The following is a 21030-nucleotide window of genomic DNA, read 5'->3' as shown; positions in this document are numbered from 1 at the left end:
CCCCTCCCCCCAGACCTCACCATGTCCCCCCCAGACCTCACCATGTCCCCCCCAGACCTCACCATGTCCCCCCAGACCTCACCGTGTCCCCCCAGACCTCACCGTGTCCCCCCAGACCTCACCGTGTCCCCCCCAGACCTCACCATGCCCCCCCAGACCTCACCGTGTCCCCCCAGACCTCACCGTGTCCCCCCAGACCTCACCGTGTCCCCCCAGACCTCACCATGTCCCCCCAGACCTCACCATGTCCCCCCCAGACCTCACCATGTCCCCCCCAGACCTCACCGTGTCCCCCCAGACCTCACCATGTCCCCCCAGACCTCACCATGTCCCCCCCCCTCCCCCCCAGACCTCACCATGCCCCCCCAGACCTCACCATGCCCCCCCAGACCTCACCATGTCCCCCCAGACCTCACCATGTCCCCCCCAGACCTCACCATGTCCCCCCCCAGACCTCACCATGTCCCCCCAGACCTCACCATGTCCCCCCCCAGACCTCACCATGTCCCCCCAGACCTCACCGTGTCCCCCCAGACCTCACCATGTCCCCCCAGACCTCACCATGTCCCCCCAGACCTCACCATGTCCCCCCAGACCTCACCATGTCCCCCCCAGACCTCACCATGCCCCCCCCCCCCCCCCCCAGACCTCACCATGTCCCCCCAGACCTCACCATGTCCCCCCCAGACCTCACCGTGTTCCCTGGCGTCCGGCTCCTCAGGAGGGTGAACTTGCTGTGGTTCTTCTTGCTGCGGCTCTTGGCCTTCCTCAGCTCCTCGGAGCGCTCGTAGTCCGTCAGGTCCAGCACTTCCTGGATCTTCTTCTCGTCCTTCACCTGCACAGGAACAAAGGATTCGGGGGCGTTACTCTGGATAGAACAACTAGGTAAACACAAAACAAGTCTGCTCAGGCCAACACGGGACAGTGAAGACAGGAAGTTGAGTTTGGACACAGTGAAGACAGGAAGTTGAGTTTGGACACAGTGAAGACAGGAAGTTGAGTTTGGACACAGTGAAGACAGCAAGTTGAGTTTGGACACAGTGAAGACAGGAAGTTGAGTTTGGACACAGTGAAGACAGCAAGTTGAGTGTGGACACATTGAGGACAGGAAGTTGAGTGTGGACCAATTGAGGACAGGAAGTTGAGTGTGGACACAGTGAAGACAGGAAGTTGAGTGTGGACACAGTGAAGACAGCAAGTTGAGTGTGGACACAGTGAAGACAGGAAGTTGAGTGTGGACACAGTGAAGACAGGAAGTTGAGTTTGGATACAGTGAAGACAGGAAGTTGAGTGTGGACACATTGAGGACAGGAAGTTGAGTTTGGACACAGTGAGGACAGGAAGTTGAGTGTGGACACAGAGAGCACGTTCAGTTCAGCGTGTGGTAGCTCATTAGTTTCAGCTGGACGGTCTGGTCAGGAGAAAGCAGGACTTGTGCTTCGTCCACGCCAAGACTATTCTGGTCCTCTTAAGCCATAATAAGCCCTCTCTCAGCGTCTGGGAGCGCTACTCTATAACTACGCGTCCCGTGGGCGGCTGACCGGGGTCAACGCTGCTGGATGTGAGTTCACAGTGACACGCAGCAGCAACAACACAGCTACCTCACTAATGACACGTCTAAGGTCACCGTAGGGGCGGGCTCAGGATAAACACAGCCCAGTATAGAAACACGCAAACCAATCGAGCTGCACGGTGGATTTAAAAAGACATCAATTCTTGATGAGGACGGCCTCCCCGCCAGGGTGCTTGTTTGGGCCCAATGGCCGTCGTTTCATTTTCCCTCCATGCTGGCTTGCTGCCCTGCTTCTCTTAGGAATTAGTGTGTTGCTGTTTTAGAATTAGGGTTAACCCTAAAACAAGGTTTCAGAGTAGGGTTTTCTCATTAAAAAAACACAGACGTTCGATCGAGCACTTGTTTGTGTGACGTGTGTTCATGGAAGCCCCCGTCCCCACAACATACAAAACTACACACACACACACACACACACACACACCACCAAAAACACACCAGCAGAACAACACAGGACAAAGACGGTCCACTTGACGGCAATCATCTCCGCCAGCTGACTGGCTAATTGGATTAAGGTCAGTCAGAGCTTTGTGTCGGTGACGCACTCCCGCCTGCATCACTCCCACCACAACACCCCATCTGGGGAACACAGCTAGCTAGCTTTAGCTCGCTAGCCTCTCAGCACTGTGAGTCAGGCCTGAGTTAGCTTAGCGTAGCGTAGCTTAGCGTAGCGTAGCGTAGCTAAGCCTATCTTAGGTTAGCCGCAGGCTCCCGCGGGCAACTTAATCCTGTCAGGCTCGGCGGAGGGTCTGAGACCTGACAGTTTAGCAGCGCAGCCGCTGCCGGGTAAACAGCGTCCCCACAGCCTCCAGGAGGGCCCTGGTGGCACGGTGCCCACCCAGCATGGGGCCTGGCCCTGGGCCCTGCTGCTGCATCACTACCACTGTACACCGTTAAGAAATAACCAATCAATCAAGAAATTAATTCAATATAAATAATAACATATTTTTGGTTCCAGACAAAAAAAAAAAAAAAAAAGGTTGTTAAAGGAGATTTGATTTGATGAGAGGCACAGCGAGCACTGAAGCACAGCACACACCAACAAGTGATTTAGAGGTGAGACCAAAGTGGATTAAAGTACAGTAAGTCTAAAGGAACGGCTTGTCCTAAAACCAGTGCATGATGTCTGTGGGGAAGAGGTTTGACCCCACTGTCTCCTAGGCCGGGGTCAGGTAGAGGTCAGCGGCAGCCAAACGGGGGCACAGCTGTGATCCCGAAACCCCTCCCACACAGCTGTGCTGGGACACGAGTTCCCACACAACACAGAACCCCATATATACACTATGTACTTTATACACCCTTTCAGTGGAACCAATGGAGCTCTCAGTCACTAGCGCAATGACTTCTTGGTCCAAGCATGCTGTGCTGTAAGTAAGTAGTATGTAAGTAGCCTTGAGAACCAGTGGTTCTTGAGCCTAGTGGCCCATAGAACAGGAACCTACAGTATATCCTGGTTCCTTAGTGTGAGGCAGCTTGATGTACAAGTCCACCCCCTGGACATGGGTGCACTGAAAACTGTGGTATTATTGTTTTGAATATGAACATTCAATGAAATGGTCGATATATGTTTATGTTTCACTTGCGTTCTTGTTTTAGTGTGCTATGCATGTCCTCTGTGCTCCATCCACCAAGTGAAATTAAAATCTAGGCTATTGAACAAGTAGCAAATAAACCAAATTCTGATTCCGAATTCTGATTCTGTTGAACAGGGAAGTGGTTGAGCAAGCGTCTATTATTCTTTCCATAAACATTTGAGTTTGGGCTGAATTCCAGTGTTTTATGCGTCACTAGGGACTGGATTATTAGCTACCAGGTGTTCAGAGTAGTGTTTTTTTTGGGCTCCCAGCGGGTGCATGACTGTGTCAGAGAGAGAGGGAGACTGTCTGAGTCTGTGATTGAAAGAGGAGCTGGCGTTCGACAGAAGGTTTTGGGAGATATCGGAGCCTTGCGAGACCCTCGCCCTCCACCCCCCCTCCGCACACATGTCCTCCTCAGTGCTGACACTGGTTTTTAATCCCGTCAGCCCCACCCCAAGCCCAATCCGTCCCCTCTCTCTCTCTCTCTCCATTCCTCCCCTCCCTCCCCCCCATCACACTGTCACTTCTCATCAGTGGCCGCGGGACCGGAGGGCAGCTGGCAGGTCAGCGAGGGGGGGTGGGGGTAGTCTAGCTGCTCTTGTTGTTGTACTGGTCTCTGACTGTCATTTCTGTGGCCTGGGTTGTTGGAGGAGGAAGGGGCCGGGCCTGGCAGAGAGAGGTCTGGCTGCTCTTGTTGTCACTATTGTCTGACTGTCCTCCTGGGCTGTTGGCCTCTTCCTCTTCTGCGGCTACTCTAATCTGATCAGCTGATCTAGGCCTCGTGTGTCTGTTTGCTGTCTATCATTCTTCCTCTTTTTATGCCCGAACTCTCCCATCAACATTGGTGCTTTTTCCTGTGGTGATATGACAAAGGGCCGGTCATTTCTCTTCCCCGAGGTGATGACTCTATAATTCTATCTCGGGCCTCAGACTTGGCTGATCATGCGGCCGACAGCATTTTCTATTGTCAGCATCAGGCCCGGGGACTGGTCCAGACATGACACAGACACACCACCCTGGCCGGTCACTTCCTCTGAGCGCGGTCACGGGGACTGGTTCAGACATGACACAAGCTGTGTTCGGAATCGCTCCCTCGTTCCCTCACTCCCTATTCCCTATATAGGGTTCACCATGTAGTGAACTACCTAGGGAACGGAGAAAATGTAGGGTACATGCACTGTTCCCTGCAAATCAAGGTGAATTGTGGGTAATAAATAGTGGACTATATAGGGAACGAAAATTCCGTGGAGAATTCGGACACTACAAACAAAATGGCTGACGCCCTATATAGTGCACTACATAGTGAATAGGGAGCGATTCCGAACACAGCTACAGACACACCACCCTGGACAGTTACCTCCTCTGAGCGCGGTCCCGGACTCTCTGATGCACACGAGGGTCTGTTCTTACGTCAAACAGCAGCCCGCCCCGCGGGGCACGAAAAACCCATCACTAAGTGGCAATCAATTTCCATTAGTGGAGCGGGACAAAGCCGAAACAAGCCCTGTTGTGTCGCCCCTTCAGGGTGCGCATGTGACAGAACCACAGGGAGGCGACGCCAGGGTCGCGCTGGGATGCTGAGGACGAAGACATGTCCTGGTGAGTCCAGTTCAGGACTCTTTCTAGGAAAACAGCGCAGCGCTCTCTCTCTCTCTCTCTCTCTCTCTCTCTCTCTCTCTCTGTCTCCGTCTGCATTTGTGTGTCTTTTGGGTGTCACCATCTAAGTGAAAGCGGCGTGGGTGAGGCTTAATCGCCTCCGGACGGCGTCAGACGCTTCCGCTCATCGATGCCCAGATGGGGCTTGGTATCCTGTGCGGCGTGCGAGTGTGGCGCTGAGGAACAAACTGCAGACCACGTCATCCAGGACTGTCCGATATATCGGACACCCAACGCAATGCATGGCCTGCAGGTTTTGAATGACGAAACGGTGACATGGAGGTGTGCCTGGATATATAGCCCGGGTGACCTCTCACCCAGACCCGGGGCGGTAAAAGGATAGCCCCTCGGCCCCGAGCCTGGGGGGAGAGGACAAATAACAACTAACCCAAACAACGAAGAAGAAGAAGTCAAAGCGGCAAAGAATGATTGAGGATGGACATTGGGTACCATGTCATAGAACTACTATGCATCAGAGAGCTATACCCCGTATTTGTCCACAGCGTTGGGTCAACCTCATCGGTTATTGTCCGCAGAACACGAAGCAGGCAGCCGCCAGTCGATGACCTCTCACCCAACTGGAGGTTAGAGGAATGCAAACCTTAGGCTTCAGTTTGGGTGGTCAGGTGACTAATGACAGGTCCAGGACATCAAACCAGGCCCTAATGATGCTCTAAGCGTAAGAATGGGGTGTTGTATGAGTCACTGGGGACACTTGCCTGATGCAATCGCAACAGAGACAACACCTGAGAACCTTACTCCCTTCAAATGTCATCTTTTATTGACTGAACATCTGAGCCCATGTCTACATGAATGGGTAACGTGCGGTACGAACAGCCGGCTCATCAAGCTCAGTTTGCACTCTTTTGTAAGGAGAACCAACGTCAAAGCAAGGCTTTATCTGAAGGGCTGGAGAGACACCAGAGCGTGTTCTAAGCCCCTGGCACCAGCCTACCAAGAAATTAACGTCACCTTGAAAAGCTTTGTTGAAGCTCTTTCGTGCAACTATTTTGAGGCTCGGCCGTCTTGGCGTAGATCCCTATTGGGTGGGAGAAACCCAAGTACCCACCATCGCACGCAGAAGACGACCGCTGCTAATTCTGGCTTGATAACGTGCTGGGTGTGCACACAAAACTACAGGGGACCTTTTCCGTTGCGCAAAAGGCCGAGGGGGTGTGATGAAACTTTAATAAGCCCTCTCTATCACATTAAGCTTTAAGTAGGGGCATCCCTTTTCAAGGAAACGCTTTCCAGAAAGAAGATGAAGCCATTGAATGAAGCCAACCTCCAAACATACTGATGCATAAATCTTTTTGTGTCCAAATTAGAACATAGTCCAGCAGTTCTGGCATGGTTCCTTCCTCAATTTTATATACTGTAGTTAAAGGTTATACTGTAGATTAAAAAAAAAAAAATAATGTAGATGAGTCAATGGTGAAAGCGAATACTTTTATTCTGCACCTTTCTAAAAGCTCTGTGAATGTTTTTTTAAATGATTGGTCTACATAAATATGTTATCTAAATAACCTTTAACCTTTATGCAAAGCTCTTTATTATGAGCATTTGTATCAGCTATGTCTTTATGGTCAAGGCCGAACCAAAAAGGGGCGGCTGCATTCGAATGTACAATAACCACTAAACAGCAAATGTGCACTTCTATCAATAGACCATGATATGAGAATAGTCTAGACCAAAATAGACCATGATCTGAAACTCTAGTCTAGACCATAATAGACCATGATCTGAGACTCTAGTCTAGACCATAATAGACCATGTTCTCAATGAATCTAAAAGTACGATCCTGTTCAGAACTCAGAACAGCCAAAGTGACCTTAACCCTGTGACTGGCGCACGCGTCTCTCTGGGGAGACCCTTCAGCCCTCGCTGGAGCTGTTGTATAATTTAGAAACCAATTCCCCCGGTGTCCCCGGCTCAACCAGCACCTGAGGCAGAACTAATCTTGACTGGCAGGCCGATCATCTGAAGACTATGAGAGTGACTGATAATGGTGTACGTTCATAATACCGTGGTAGCTCCAGTCTGTATCAGGAAATGTTGTTTTGGGAGAAGGTCTATGTTTGACCATGTTAAATCACCGAGACATGAACAAACTCTAGGTCATTCATTCAAGTCTATGAAATATATTATTATCGTTCACTGATACAAGCTGTAGCCTCACCTGGTCCCAGAATTGTTCTATGAGTCCCCCTGCCTGCCTGGTAAGACTCCTGACCACACATTTAGAGTCCATTTAACTTTTGCTGCCTTTGATGTAGGTCTCAGACCTCATCCCCTAGCTTCTGTCGCATGTAGGACTCGGACCTCATCCCATAGCTTCTGTGCAAGGACTCGGACCTCATCCCATAGCTTCTGTCCAAGGACTCGGACCTCATCCCTACGCTTCTGTCCAAGGACTCGGACCTCATCCCTACGCTTCTGTCCGAGTAGGCATATGACATATCAGGCTAATCACCAAAAACATTCTATGTTGTAAAACTTGTGGATAGGTAATGAGACCACCCATCCACACACTAAGACATGAATCCACACACATTCAGGATGATGTCATCTCCTGTCTACATGCAGCTCAGGCCACACAGAAGGCGATCGGTGAGCACGCTTATTAAAGTTGCAGTGAGCCAATGGGAAAGGCCCGATATGCGAGGGGAGACAGGGATGCAGAGAAAGGCGGGAGCGCGGCAGGAAACACACGCCAGCGATATCAAAGCTCCATAAATAGAACCGGTAACACCCCTCCTCCTCCTCCCATCCCTCCATCCCCAGTCCTGTTCTCCCTCCGTCACGGCTCCAGCGCTCTCTGGCACGTGTCCGATTAAGAGCAGAGAGGGATGGAGGGAGAGACGACGGTTTAAAGAGTACTTGTGTGGAAAGACAAGTGTGAGATCGTCTAGCGAGAGGAGATGACATGCTGGAGACCTCCCACGGCGCCACAGGGGGAGAAGGGTGACACAACAGCATGTGAGGAGGACAGAGATCTGAGATTGGTTTCACCAAGAAAAGAAGTAGCTCACTTGAGGCTGCCTTCTCTCTCTCTCTCTCTCTCTCTCCCTCTCTCTCTCTCCCCCTCCCTGTGTCTCTCTCTTCCTCTGTCTCCCTCCCTTTCCCTCTCTCCCTCCCTCTCTCTCTCTCTCTCTCTCTCTCTGAGGTTATGTACAGGCCTTACAGCATTGTCCAAACAAACAATAAAGATTAACAGGGCGCTGCACATTCCCTTAGCTAGCTAGCCTCTTCATATGGTGGAACATTCTCTTAGCTAACGGTAGCTAGCCTCCTCATATGATGGAATATTCTCTTAGCTAACGCTAGTTAGCCTCCTCATATGGTGGAACATTCTCTTAGCTAGTTAGCCTCCTCATATGGTGGAACATTCTCTTAGCTAGCTAGCTCATATGATGGAATATTCTCTTAGCTAACGCTAGTTAGCCTCCTCACATGGTGGAACATTCTCTTAGCTAGCTAGCTCATATGATGGAATATTCTCTTAGCTAGCTAGCTCATATGGTGGAATGCTGCATCTGGGCCATTTCCAAACACACTGGCCTTCCTTATATCCGTTTACAGCTTGTGTTTGGTTGCTAATGTCTGTTCATGCATAGGCTAGCCTACTAGCTGTGCTTGTGACATGAGAACGGAAAGTGGAATTCGGTTATTGTTTCTTGCTAAGATGGTATTCGGACATATTTCAAACTGGACATTACTAAGGAACTTGTAATCAGCTAATTGTTTGGGAGCTATCGCTCAGCTGATTCATCTGATGGTGACGGGGTGATTCATATGGATGTGATTCACATGGATCTGATTCACATGGATGCGAGGACAACAGTTTGAGTAGGAGGAGAAACTGCAGACACACTTCTCCTTTTCATTTCAATACACTGCAACTCCCAAAACCATACAGCAATAGTGACTGACTGAAAATGACTGAATTTCACTCCTGGTAACAAGTTAATGTATTACATCAACGGACACCAATTATCCCCTCGGTGAGCTTCTTATCTTTGAAATTGAGAGTTTAACATGTTTTTTGAATGATTTTTCACGGTGCCCACCCACATCCATTGTATGTACCAAAACAGTGGTAGAGCAATTATCAGACTTTCTCAAAAGTGCTAGTTTTGTCAACGTTTTGATCTGAACCATTGTATATGATCATAAGTAACCTTAAAACAGGGCTAAACATGCATTTTCCCTTTACTACTCCTTTAAGATATTGTAATAATGTAATAATACATGGCGATACATGGCGATATATTTGAGTTTCATAAGGGCAGGGCCTACCCAGCGCTAGCAGTAGGCTGAAGCAGGATGTGTGCCAGTCACAGTGGGATTGGCAGGATCCAATTACAGGAATAATATGACTCAGTCCCAGCTGACAACAACAAGCCAGACGGACCGTTTCTCCAGAGCAAGCTCGTCTCTGATGTCATCCAACAGGGAGAGAGAGACGTGGACTTACTGGAGTTACTCATATCATATCATATCACGCTTCCCAAATATCTCTCAATGAGACTTCCTTGTTGTACTCGCTGGCTCTACTCCTCGCAGCACTGTAAGAGTTATGATCCATCGTAAAGCATTTGAATGCTGGGTTAACGTTTTGGCAGGGGTAGAGTGTGACCCAAATCCATTCAAATGAGGGTAAGTGCACTGAGCTTTTTTACCCCCAGCCTTCTTGGCGGTGCCACCCTGCCAGCTGAACAGCCCCGGTGAGAGGAGTGACAGAGTCACCGGGCTGCCTTAACGACATTACAGTAACGAGCCACCATCGAGCTGCCATGGCCACCATGCTCCGTGCTCCAGAGCCTAGGGAAGGCATGTCAAGGCTAGGATACACATCTCTTGCAACCAGCTTCGACCGCTGTGTTTTGTGAGGCTATATGTGAATAAAGTTCAACCCTTTACGCAGGAATATAATTTTCCATTCACTGAGCATAAGGTCGCACTGTATCGCTGGATCTATTCATTATGTGGATTCGTCTCTTTAGTAGTCCGTGTTTTGGTCTCAGAAATCATTGAAACATCCACAGACTCAAAAGTGCAGGACGTCCACATGAGCTGGTGTCCCAGGCAGAGCTGTGGCTGCTCGTCTCAGCCCACTCTTAGATTCAAGATGGCGGGTTTCCGCCGGCGACGGAGGGAGTGTTAACTTCAAGGTCTGCCCCGTGCCAGGCTCGGAAGACTTTCTATAGGTTGGCATGGAAACTAGCACCCCTGCCTGCCGAGCCTTCCTATCCTTACCCCCCCCCCCCCCCCCCGCACACACACACACACACACACACACACACTCACACCTGATAGGCAGTGGGAGGCACACTGGCACAAGCTCACGACTCCCATTCAAAAACCCACAGGCAGGGGGGAGGGAGAGAGAGAAGAGAGAGAGAGAAGAGAGAGGGTGGGAGAGAGAGAGAGAAGAGAGGGTGAGAGAAAGAGAGAGGAGAGAGAAAAGAGAGAGGGTGAGAGGGAGGGAGAGAGGGAGAATAGAGAGTGTCAGAGAAAGAGAGAGGGAGGGAGAGAGATAGGAGAGAGGGTGAGAGAAAGAGAGAGGAGAGAGAAAAGAGAAAGGGAGAGAGAAGAGAGAGGGTGATAGAAAGAGAGAGGAGAGAGGGGGAGCGAGAGAGGGAAAAGGAGAGAGAATGAGAGGAGAGAGAGAGTGAGAGGAGAGAGAGAGAAAGGGAGAGAGAGAGAAGGAGGGGTCTGGAGAAACAATCAGACATATTTAATTACCTCTGTCTCGTGAAGAAGAGAGGGGAAGAGAGAGACCAAGTGAAAGACAAGCACACAATGATAGTCTGTGAGCAACGGCAGCTCTCCTGAATATAAAGAAAGATTCAGTGTGTGTGTGTGTGTGTTCGTGTGCATGTGTGTGTGTGTGTGTTCGTGTGCGCATGTGTGCGTGTGTGTCTTGGGTGCAGGTGTGTGTGTGTGTATCATTGCTATAACGCAAAAAAAGGGTCTCTACTCCCAATGACAGGTTTTCCTGGCTGTGCCCTTTGGCATGCTAATACTGAGGCCTGGCATGAGCGGCCAGCTGGCAGACCCTGGAGACCAGGAGGACGACACGCTCCCCTCACACACCGCTGGACAGACCCTGGTGACCAGGAGGCCGACACGCTCCCCTCACACACCGCTGGACAGACCCTGGTGACCAGGAGGCCGACGCGCTCCCCTCACACACCGCTGGACAGACCCTGGTGACCAGGAGGCCGACGCGCTCCCCTCACACACCGCTGGACAGACCCTGGTGACCAGGAGGCCGACGCGCTCCCCTCACACACCGCTGGACAGACCCTGGTGACCAGCAGGCCGACGCGCTCCCCTCACACACCGCTGGACAGACCCTGGTGACCAGGAGGCCGACGCGCTCCCCTCACACACCGCTGGACAGACCCTGGTGACCAGCAGGCCGACGCGCTCCCCTCACACACCGCTGGACAGAGAGACGGACTTCAAAAAGAAAAACTACCCTTTGTTCTTTTCTTCTTTTCAATCCCAGCCTCCCACCGAACTCTACCAACGGTTTATTTGCGTCTCTTCCAGCTCTTCCCTCCCTGCTTGACTCATATATCTCAGCGGAGAGTTGAACTCCTTCCTGGTGCTTTCAGGGTCATGAACCCTGAGCGTGATGACTGAGTGAATGAAGCCCTGAGCAGCGTGGTGACTGAGTGAATGAAGCCCTGAGCGTGATGAATGAGTGAATGAAGCCCTGAGCAGCGTGGTGACTGAGTGAATGAAGCCCTGAGCAGCGTTGTGACTGAGTGAATGAAGCTCTGAGCCTGATGACTGAGTGAATGAAGCCCTGAGCGTGAGGCCGGTGGTTTGATGGAGGAGCGGCTGCAGACGTGAGATCTCCTCCTGATCTCTCCTCCTGATCTCTCCTCCTGATCTCTCCTTCTGATCTCTCCTCCTGATCTCTCCTCCTGATCTCTCCTGATCTCTCCTGATCTCTCCTCCTGATCTCTCCTCCTGATCTCTCCTCCTGATCTCTCCTCCTGATCTCTCCTCCTGATCTCTCCTCCTGATCTCTCCTGATCTCTCCTCCTGATCTCTCCTCCTGATCTCTCCTGATCTCTCCTCCTGATCTCTCCTGATCTCTCCTCCTGATCTCTCCTGATCTCTCCTCCTGATCTCGTCTGCGAGTCAAACCATCCTAGAGCTTCCTGGTAAATTGACTGCACTTATATAGCGCTTTTATCCAAAGCGCTTTACAATGGCCTCTCATTCACCCATTCACACACACATTCACACACCAATGGCGGCAGCTGCCATGCAAGGTGCTAACCTGCTCATTGGGAGCAATTTTGGGGTTCAGTGTTTTGCCCAAGGACACTTGGACATGTGGACAGGAGGAGGCGGGATTCGAACCGCCGACCCTACGGTCACTGGACGACCCGCCCTACCTCCTGAGCCACAGCCTCCCCCTAGCACGGCGCTCTCTCGACGCCGCCTGGTCAGTCAGGAGGACAGCGAGCCCTGAACCAATCCCTTCACCGCGTGGGTTCTGAGCTGTGACCACGCAGAAGCAGTAACGATCACCTGGGAAAAACAAATGGCTCAAAACGCCACAAAACTCATGCGGTGAGTTAAGGAGCGGGTTGAGACCAAACAGCGGTCTGAGTTGGATGGTAATCCTGCTTGAGGGATGGCCCAACAGCGTAAAGGGATCTTCAGTGTCCCGAATGTGGTATTTAGAGGTCGGTAGAGATGACCTGACCGACTCAAATCTCCTATTAACAGGAATGGGTGTCGTCTGCCTCACCCTGCTCCCCGTGGGTACTGTATCTCACCACGCAATCAATACACGCCATTAACCTGCCTGAGGTCATCGGTCTCTTCATCACAGGTGCGTTTGTTTTGTCTAGTCTGCCGACTGATAGACGCCCGGGCAGAGTCTTCCCACGCAGATATCACTGAGATATGATCTACAGATAAATCTTTAGGACAAAGGTTTATTCAAAGGACTCTTGTTTAGTGAGTTGTATTTCTTGACGGTTGCTCACAAAAGTGCAACGACAAACTTCGTCTTGGAAAACTTATCGGCAGAAGAGGAATTTGCTGTGAGGAAGTCCTGCTTGTTGCTGAGTCTGTGTTTGCTGACCACTGACCTCTATCAAACAAAGCAGAGGGCTGTTTCAGCAAACCTAGTCTGACTCAACAGATGGAGGTTTGGGGAATAGGCCTCGTCATTCGTTTATTATCAGCGGCGCCCGAATCATGTGGTCGGCCAATCAGACGATGAGAAACAGCAGCAACCCTGCGCATCACTGAAATAACCTGGCAACCACTCCGCCAAATAACCTGGCAACCACTCCGCCTAAGACGTTTGTGACTGTGCTCTTATCCATTTTAATAGTTTTCTGTACTACTTTGGCAACAGGTTTTTCATCTGTCATGCCAGTAAGCTTACTTGAATTTCATTGGTTTAAAGAAATGCATCATTTCCCCCTATATTCCTGAAGGGTAATGAGTCCAGCCAGACCTTCTCCAGCGCTGGCACAGGGTGAAGGAAGTGTGGAGATGGGTCAGGCTCTGGTACAGGGTGAAGGAAGTGTGGAGATGGGTCAGGCTATGCGAGACAACAACATACCCGAGGAGGAAGTAGAACTTCCTTATTTGGACAGTTAACAATAGTCAAGAGAAGGAACATGCATGTTCTCTATATTTTTATAACACACAGGGTGTCCAGTAACACCGAGGACCACCATGTTGTCAGCTGATATCTGACTGTATCCAGGGTCCTTCATCTTAAGCACCTATTGTATTTATATTCTGCTGCCTGTATGAGACGACAGTATGGGACGGGTCGGCCATCATGGCCGGGATGAAACCAGAGATCTCTGTCCTCACAGCTGTCCAATCAGACCCCAGAGAAACACGACCCCCACATCCCGACGTCAGATGAGGTCCGACTCACAGCGCCTCTTTCACCAGCACGCTGACACAAGCTGGGCGGCGCTCAAACCCAATAAAGAGAAAGAAGTTCCACGCTGACGTCGTGCGCCTCTACAGGACAGCAGCCTGACAGGGTTAGAACGGGGCGGAGCAGGAAGTTGTGCGCGTTACCAGACCGGCGCTGCTGATAAAGGAAGCCCCTCCCCTCACGTGAAGTCCCCAGCGCTGGTCTGGCCTCGCTCACGTCAGGATGACCCCGGCTCCTGAGGTGGTCAGCGCCTCTCTCACTCACCACAGAGAAAACGTCCCACAGATCAAAGTGATGATTGGCCTCTGCTCGACAGAAGAGAGTGAGGGAATCTGTTTTCTGCTTTGATATTCCTCTCCTGAGGGGGACTCATTGTGCGGCGGCTGTAGCTCAGTTGGTAGAGCGGGTCGTTCAGTGATCGAAGGGTCAGTGGTTCGAATCCCAGCTCCGACTGTCCACATGTCGAAGTGTCCTTGAGCAAGACGCCTAACCCCAAATTACTCCCAATGAGCAGGTTAGCACCTTGCATGGCAGCTACCGCCATTGGTGTGTGAATGTGTGTGTGAATGGGTGAATGAGAGGTCATTGTAAAGCGCTTTGAGTGCTGCTAAGGTGGAAAAGCGCTATATAAGTGCCGTCCATTTACCATATATTTATCTCCTGAGGGGGACTCGTATTACAGCCCATGGAAGGTGTGGACATGTCCTCCTCTCCTGCATGGCGGTCTGGAGCGGTGAGGCTCTGTCAGACCCGTGATCCCCGGAGTTCTGTTTACAATCGGATCAAGGTGTTAAAGCGCTTCCCTAAGACGCCGCCAACACATCCCTCCGCCAGCTTCCGCTGAGCTCGGCAGAACGCTAACGCTAAAGCAGCCCTCTACAGCAGCACCCCGCCAGTGTGTGTGTGTGTGTGTGTGTGTGTGTGTGTGTGTGTGGTAATACCATAGTCACAAAACACCAGAAAACGTTCTAAATCTGTTGGTGTGAAACATCATGTTGGTGAGTGAAACATATGTTTTAGCTCCATCTATGAAAAGCGCGTTGATGTTTTGTATCCTGGTCTCAGTCGACGGCGTGGCCAGCGTGGAGAGGCGTGGCCAGCGTGGAGAGGCGTGGCCAGCGTGGAGAGGCGTGGCCAGCGTGGAGAGGCGTGGCCTGTGACATGATCCTCCGCCTCCAACAGTCCGGAGACGTGACCTCTGACCCGTGCAGGGCGGCGCTGTCGCCAGGCGACCACAGAGATGATCAGGGTGTTAATATGGCGGCTAGGCCACGGCGCTCCGGCGGTCTGCTACCTACGCCTGGAGACTCCGCCTTCTGAGCTACCTACGCCTGGAGACTCCGCCTTCTGAGCTACCTACGCCTGGAGACTCCGCCTTCTGAGCTACCTACGCCTGGAGACTCCGCCTTCTGAGCTACCTACGCCTGGAGACTCCGCCTTCTGAGCTACCTACGCCTGGAGACTCCGCCTTCTGAGGCCCGCGGTTCACCTGCTGCTCAACAGCGCCCAGACCAGGGAGTCACCACACATGGGTCTAACATAGGGATGGTAACAGTTCATCAACTATCGGTTCATTGCCGATAAGAATTTATTTGAGTAAGATTTGGTTACTCGATTAATTGTTTGTTAATGAAACAGAACTTATTTTTTTGAACGAACGTTTTCAACGGGAGTTGCGTGAAATGTAATCATGATTTTAGGTCTGACTATAGTCAAGGCTAATTGGGATGCCGGGAAATTTCAACGACACAGCAGAAGAAGACAAAAAAATGAAGCGAGCAAAGCGCAGTCCAGCGTGGGACATTCTTATCAATTAATCGACTATCGTTTGTTAAGGTTAATAGTTATCGATTAATGAAATTCCTTGAAATGTGCAGCACTAGTCTAACACAGAACTTGTGGCACAGCTCATGACCATGTTGGGTTGTGGCGTTGACAGCTTCCTCCTGTCACCAACGCCAGACCGAGCTGTACTGAAGACTTCCTGTTTCCTGTGGTGAAGAGCTGACTAACAGACCGACAGGGCCGAGGCTCTGGTTCTAGTTTGGGATGAGGAGCCACAGACAGCAGCCATGCTTTGGTGCTGAGAGGGTGGATTGTTGATGTGCACGCAGATACACGCACACACACACACACATGTGCACACATACACACACACACAGACACACGCACACCCACGCGCATGCACGCACACACGCACGCAGACACACGCACTCACGCACATGCACACACACACAGCACATGCACACACACACAAACTTGTACAAACACACGTACTAGTTAGTAAAGGTAAATCTCATCAAAGCAAAGCCACTCACCTCTTTGTCTGAGATATAAAGTTGTTCCCCTTTCAGGATGACGAAGCGATGTTTCCAGATCTCTCTGAATATCCCTTTGCCACAGTACTTGCGGATCCAGCCCATCTTGTCAGGTTGTGCGGGGTGTTGGTTGGCGTCCTGCGGCCCCTGCATGTTCGGTGGGGAGAGAAAATAGATCGCGGAGGGTTAAGAAATGAGATCCTTTCACTCATATTCAAAAGGGGCGCCGCGCGGAGGAGAAAGGCAGCGCGGTCCCGTGCGGGAGGATCAAGCCCCTTGTCCCCTTGTCCCCTTGTCCCCTTGTCCCCTTGTCCCATGTCCTTTGTCATGTCCTTTGTCATGTAGATGCTGTCACATTCCTGGCGCCCAACCTTTCTGCTCTGATCTGTTTTTTTTGTCGTCATAATGCCAGTGAATCACAGAACTAGAAAATGCCCTTTACACAGAGAGAGAGAGGGAGAGAGAGAGAGAGGGAGAGAGAAAGAGAGAGGTAGAGAGAGAGACAACAGTCTACTGGCCATCCTGCCATAGCAGATATCACTGGTCCCATATGTATCACACATATACCCGTGTCCCTGCTCCACCCCAGACGGGACACTTTCCATTAACATGGCTCGGCCTGCCCGGGCTGTTTAATTAAAGCACACTGTAAATCCACCCTGGAGATAATATCACAACTTGAGAATGTTCTTCACTAAGAATAATGAACGCAAAGCGAGCATGTCTGACAAATGCATCGCTTCAGTCCCAGACAGCTGAAATATGAGCGAGTCTGCGAAATGGATCAAGTGTCCAGGAATCAGGAGGTGATCCTCTCGTTGTGTCAGTAACGCGTTAGTATAACATGGGTCCTACCCGTTTGGCTGAATTGTTTTTCTTCATTGTTGAGGATAACGGGGCAGCCGACAGCTCTCTCCGACTTCTCCCAGTTCTCCGTCCGTAATTTAGTGCAGTAGGCTGTTGTTCTGTCTGTGAAGTCGGGACCGGGGTTCGAGTCCCGTGTGAAAGCCTTCAGCGAGCCTGTGCTCGTATCCTCGCCTCCTCCAGCGAGCCTGTGCTCGTATCCTCGCCTCCTCCGAGCCTGTGCTCGTATCCTCGCCTCCTCCCAGCGAGCCTGTGCTCGTATCCTCGCCTCCTAGAGGTTCCCTGCTTGTGCGAGCTGTCCTGCCGCCGCGGAGGTCTGACTGGATCTGCTCCTCTTCCTGCTCCTCTCTCGCATGGTCTGAACGCTGGGCTGAATAGGCTAGTGTCTAGTAGCCTTCACCAGTGAGTCTGTATCACTGCCTCCCCCTCCCTCTCCTTCTCTCTCTCTCCTTCTCTCTCTCTCCCTCCCCAGACTGGTGGATGTAGACCTGGAGCTCCTCTCTAACTCAACAGCTCCCCCTATAGCCCGGGTTGTGTGTGATGTCATCCCAGTGACTAAATATCGGGCATGTTGTTGTGGAAATTACCGAGGCTGGGAAGAAAGAGGAGGGGGGGGGGGGGGGGGGGGTAGGCCTGTGAAAATTGTGGAAGGAAATCTAAAACAACAATATAGCCGACTGAAAATTGTACGACATGCCAAAACATAGCCTATACAGGAAACTGCATCCACCTAATGATCTGACCGTTTTATCATAGTTCTTTATCCGAATCAGTGTTCAAGTCTCACTGAAAACAGATTTAGGATTGATTTGAACTTAGAAACAGAGTCTGTGTATGTAGGCGACTGTATGTCTATTCAACTTGATCTGTGTGTGTCTGTCCAACACAAGGGCTCTGCAGGGCCTGGCCTGGCTGTGTGTGTGTGTGTGTGTGTGCGTGTGTGTGTGTGTGTGTGTGCGTGTGTGTGTGCGTGTGTGTGTGCGTGTGTGTGTGTGTGTGTGTGTGTGTGTGTGTGTGTGCGCGTGTGCGTGTGTGCGTGCCCGTGTGTGTGTGTTGGTTATGTGTAATACATCACCTCCTGGGTCTGTGCTAGTGACCTCATGTAGAATGACCCCCACCACAGCATGACCCTATCCCTGACCCCTGACCCTTAACCCTGACCCTGTATCTGTCTCAGGTCAGACTCCGCTGGTATCAGTATTCACCTCACAGTCTGTTGTGTCTGAGCAGAGAAAGCGAGAGAGAGGTAGAGAAAGAGAGAGAGAGGGAGAGAAAGAGAGAGGTAGAGAGCGTGAGAGAAGTGAGAGAGAGAGAGAGAGAGAGAAAGAGAGAGGGAGAGAGTGTGAGAGAAGGGAGAGATTGGGTGAGAGAGAGAGAGAGCAGGTGAGAGAGAGAGCAGGTGAGAGAGAGGGAGAGAGAGAGAGGGAGAGAGAGAGAGCAGGTGACAGAGAGAGGGAGAGAGAGAGAGCAGGTGAGAGAGAGAGAGCAGGTGAGAGAGAGAGAGCAGGTGAGAGAGAGGGAGAGAGAGAGCAGGTGAGAGAGAGGGAGAGAGAGAGAGGGAGAGAGAGAGAGCAGGTGAGAGAGAGAGAGAGAGAGGGAGAGAGAGACTAATACACTTGGCTGGCGGTTCCAGGCAAGGCCATTTTCTCCTAGAAGCCTCTTGTGTTGTGTTGGCCCTTGGGCTGTAGTGATAATATGGTGGTGCTCTTTTCCCTGCTGTGAAAGAGTCCAGCTCTCCGCCCAGATGACCTGGTGCAGCTGATGAGCTCAGGTTTGTGGGGAGGACGTCATGAACAGGGCTCACAGCACCATGACGTAAACAATGATGTAAACAATGACGTAAACAATGAAGTAAACAATGACGTAAACAATGACGTCAACAGAGCAGGAAAACACCGCCGCCCTGCTAAGAACATGGTGAGGAGAGAACATCCCCACTCTCATTCTCTCTCTCTGTCTCTCTCCCCCCTCTCTCTCTCTCCCTCTCTTCCCATCTCTCTCTATGTCTCTCTCTCTCTCTCCCCCCTCTCTCTCTCTCTCCCTCTCTTCCCTCTCTCTCTATGTCTCTCTCTCGTTTCTACCACCTGTCTCATCTTTATATGGTGCCACTCTCCTCTTTGTACCAGCCTCTCCTCTCTGCACCTCCCTGTTGTGAGGATGTGAGTCACTAGCCGAGGAGAGAGGAGGAGAGGAGGGGAGAGGAGAGGAGGGGAGGGGAGGGGAGGGGAGGAGAGGAGAGGAGAGGGGGGAGGAGAGCAGAGGAGAGAAGGAGAGAGGAGAGCAGAGGAGGGGAGGGGGGAGGAGGAGAAGGGAGGAGAGGAGGAGAGGAGAGCAGAGGAGGGGAGAGGAGGGGAGAAGAGAGGAACAGGCTGGAATCACTGAACACCAGTGTTAATCCCCAGCAGTGTGAAACACTGAACACCACTTTAAACTCTCTTGCACAACTCTCCTGGAAATCAGCTTACCAAACATAGGCCATAGACGTATTGTGTGTGTGTGTGTGTGTGTGTGTGTCCATGTGTGTGTGTGTGTATGTGTGATTGAGAAAGAGAGGGAAAGTGTGACTTAAAGTTGAAATGGGAAGTGTGTGCGTGTATGTGTGTGTGTGTGTGTGTGTGTGTGTGTGTGTGTGTGTGCACATCTGATGTAATTACACAGTAATAATGACCCCTACTGTGACCAGAGACAAAGCTCTTACATGTTGTAGCTTCTTACAATATATCACAATAACCTCAAGACAACCCTCCATTAATCTTATTCTAAGATCGAATATCTAAAATTAATCATCTCTTATTTTGTCTCCTACACTGTATTTTAATAACAGAAGAAGGGCGATCTGTTGAGCAGAATAATATTTTAGGAGATATTTGTTTTCAGATACAGTATCTACCCCACGGTCTAACAAAAGTTCACAGATGCCAAAACTTGCATTGTCTGTTTCCTAAATTAACATGAGTTGTGTTGAGATTAGAAAATGAAAAAGGGTTTTCTGTTTAGTTCTGTCTAGTTCCCTCTTTCCCTCCCTCCCTCCATCTTGTCATTTGTAATTTCTCTCCCTCTTCTCTCAACACTAATCACCCCCCCGTCGCCCCCCCCCCCCACCTCCCCGTCGCCCCCCCCCCACCCCCCCCGTCGCCCCCCCCCATCGCCCCCCCCCCCCCCCGTCGCCCCCCCCCCACCCCCCCGTCGCCCCCCCCCATTCCCCCGTCGCCTGCAATCCTCTAACACTGATAAGATCAGCCCACGCTCTCCAAGAGCTCACCTTCACATGCTTATAGCCCTGTCTGAAAAGGTCGTCCCTATAAATAGAGATTGCTCTTCACCTAGTCGAGTGTGTGTGTGTGTGTGTGTGTGTGTGTGTGTGTGTGTGTGTGTGTGTGTGAGAGAGAGAGAGAGAGGCTGTTGCTCCAAGAGCAGGCAATCACCTCATTAAGAACGTGTTGTTCCAAAGTATGATTGTTCCAGCACTGTTCAGTAGAATGATTGTGTGTGTGTGTGTGTGTGTGTGTGTGTGTGTGTGTGTGTGTGTGCACGCGCTTGTGTGTGTGTGTGTGTGTGTCTGTGTGTATCTGTGTGTGTATGTGTGTGTGTCTGTGTGTGTGTCTGTGTGTGTGTGTGTGTCTGTGTGTGTGTGTGTGTGTGTGTCTGTGTGTGTGTGTGTGTGTGTGTGTGTGTGTGTGTGTGTGTGTGTGTACAGTGTTCAGCCTGCAGTAATTGGCTGATGGAGGCTGATTGTCTTGTAAAGTTCCACTCTGAGGAAGGAAGTCTTGGGTTACCAGGGCCACGTCATCCACTGATTGGATCATAGCACAGAGATTCACCCATGATTACCTCAATGTCATTGTATGGAATGAATGAATGAATGTCACGGCCAGTTTGGATGATTTTGCAGAGCAAATACAGATACAGCCTGAATGATATATGCCTGTAGTTCAGTGAAATGTACACAATAACACACACTACAGCCACACATAACCGATCAAGTAAAAACTGAGCTTTCAATTTTGGGTGAGCATAAGGTAAGACCATTTTATTAAGATCAACGGTTCCAATTTACCCCGTCTTGTATATTCCGTTTAAGCCTATACACCAGGAATTCAAGGG

The 21030-nt window shown here is 50.9% G+C and overlaps 1 protein-coding gene across 1 annotated transcript in view; it reads right to left on the bottom strand.

The window, feature by feature from the left end:
• The window catches only part of plekho1b (pleckstrin homology domain containing, family O member 1b), a gene marked incomplete at both ends in the record, with an annotated part of 27582 nt that extends 10638 nt beyond the window's left edge, over positions 1 to 16944 (bottom strand). The window contains 3 exons of the mRNA XM_084441980.1: positions 695 to 835; positions 16063 to 16209; positions 16918 to 16944. Of these exons, the coding sequence (XP_084298106.1) occupies positions 695 to 835; positions 16063 to 16209; positions 16918 to 16944 (315 nt within the window). The remainder of the gene's footprint in view (positions 1 to 694; positions 836 to 16062; positions 16210 to 16917) is intronic.
• Positions 16945 to 21030: the final 4086 nt, after the last annotated feature.

This window comes from Borostomias antarcticus, assembly GCF_949987555.1.
Source record: "Borostomias antarcticus genome assembly, chromosome: 8".
In the NCBI taxonomy this organism is placed as follows: domain Eukaryota; kingdom Metazoa; phylum Chordata; class Actinopteri; order Stomiiformes; family Stomiidae; genus Borostomias; species Borostomias antarcticus.
The sequence above is the reverse complement of the archived record's forward strand: the minus strand, read 5'-3'. Positions and strand labels throughout refer to the sequence as shown.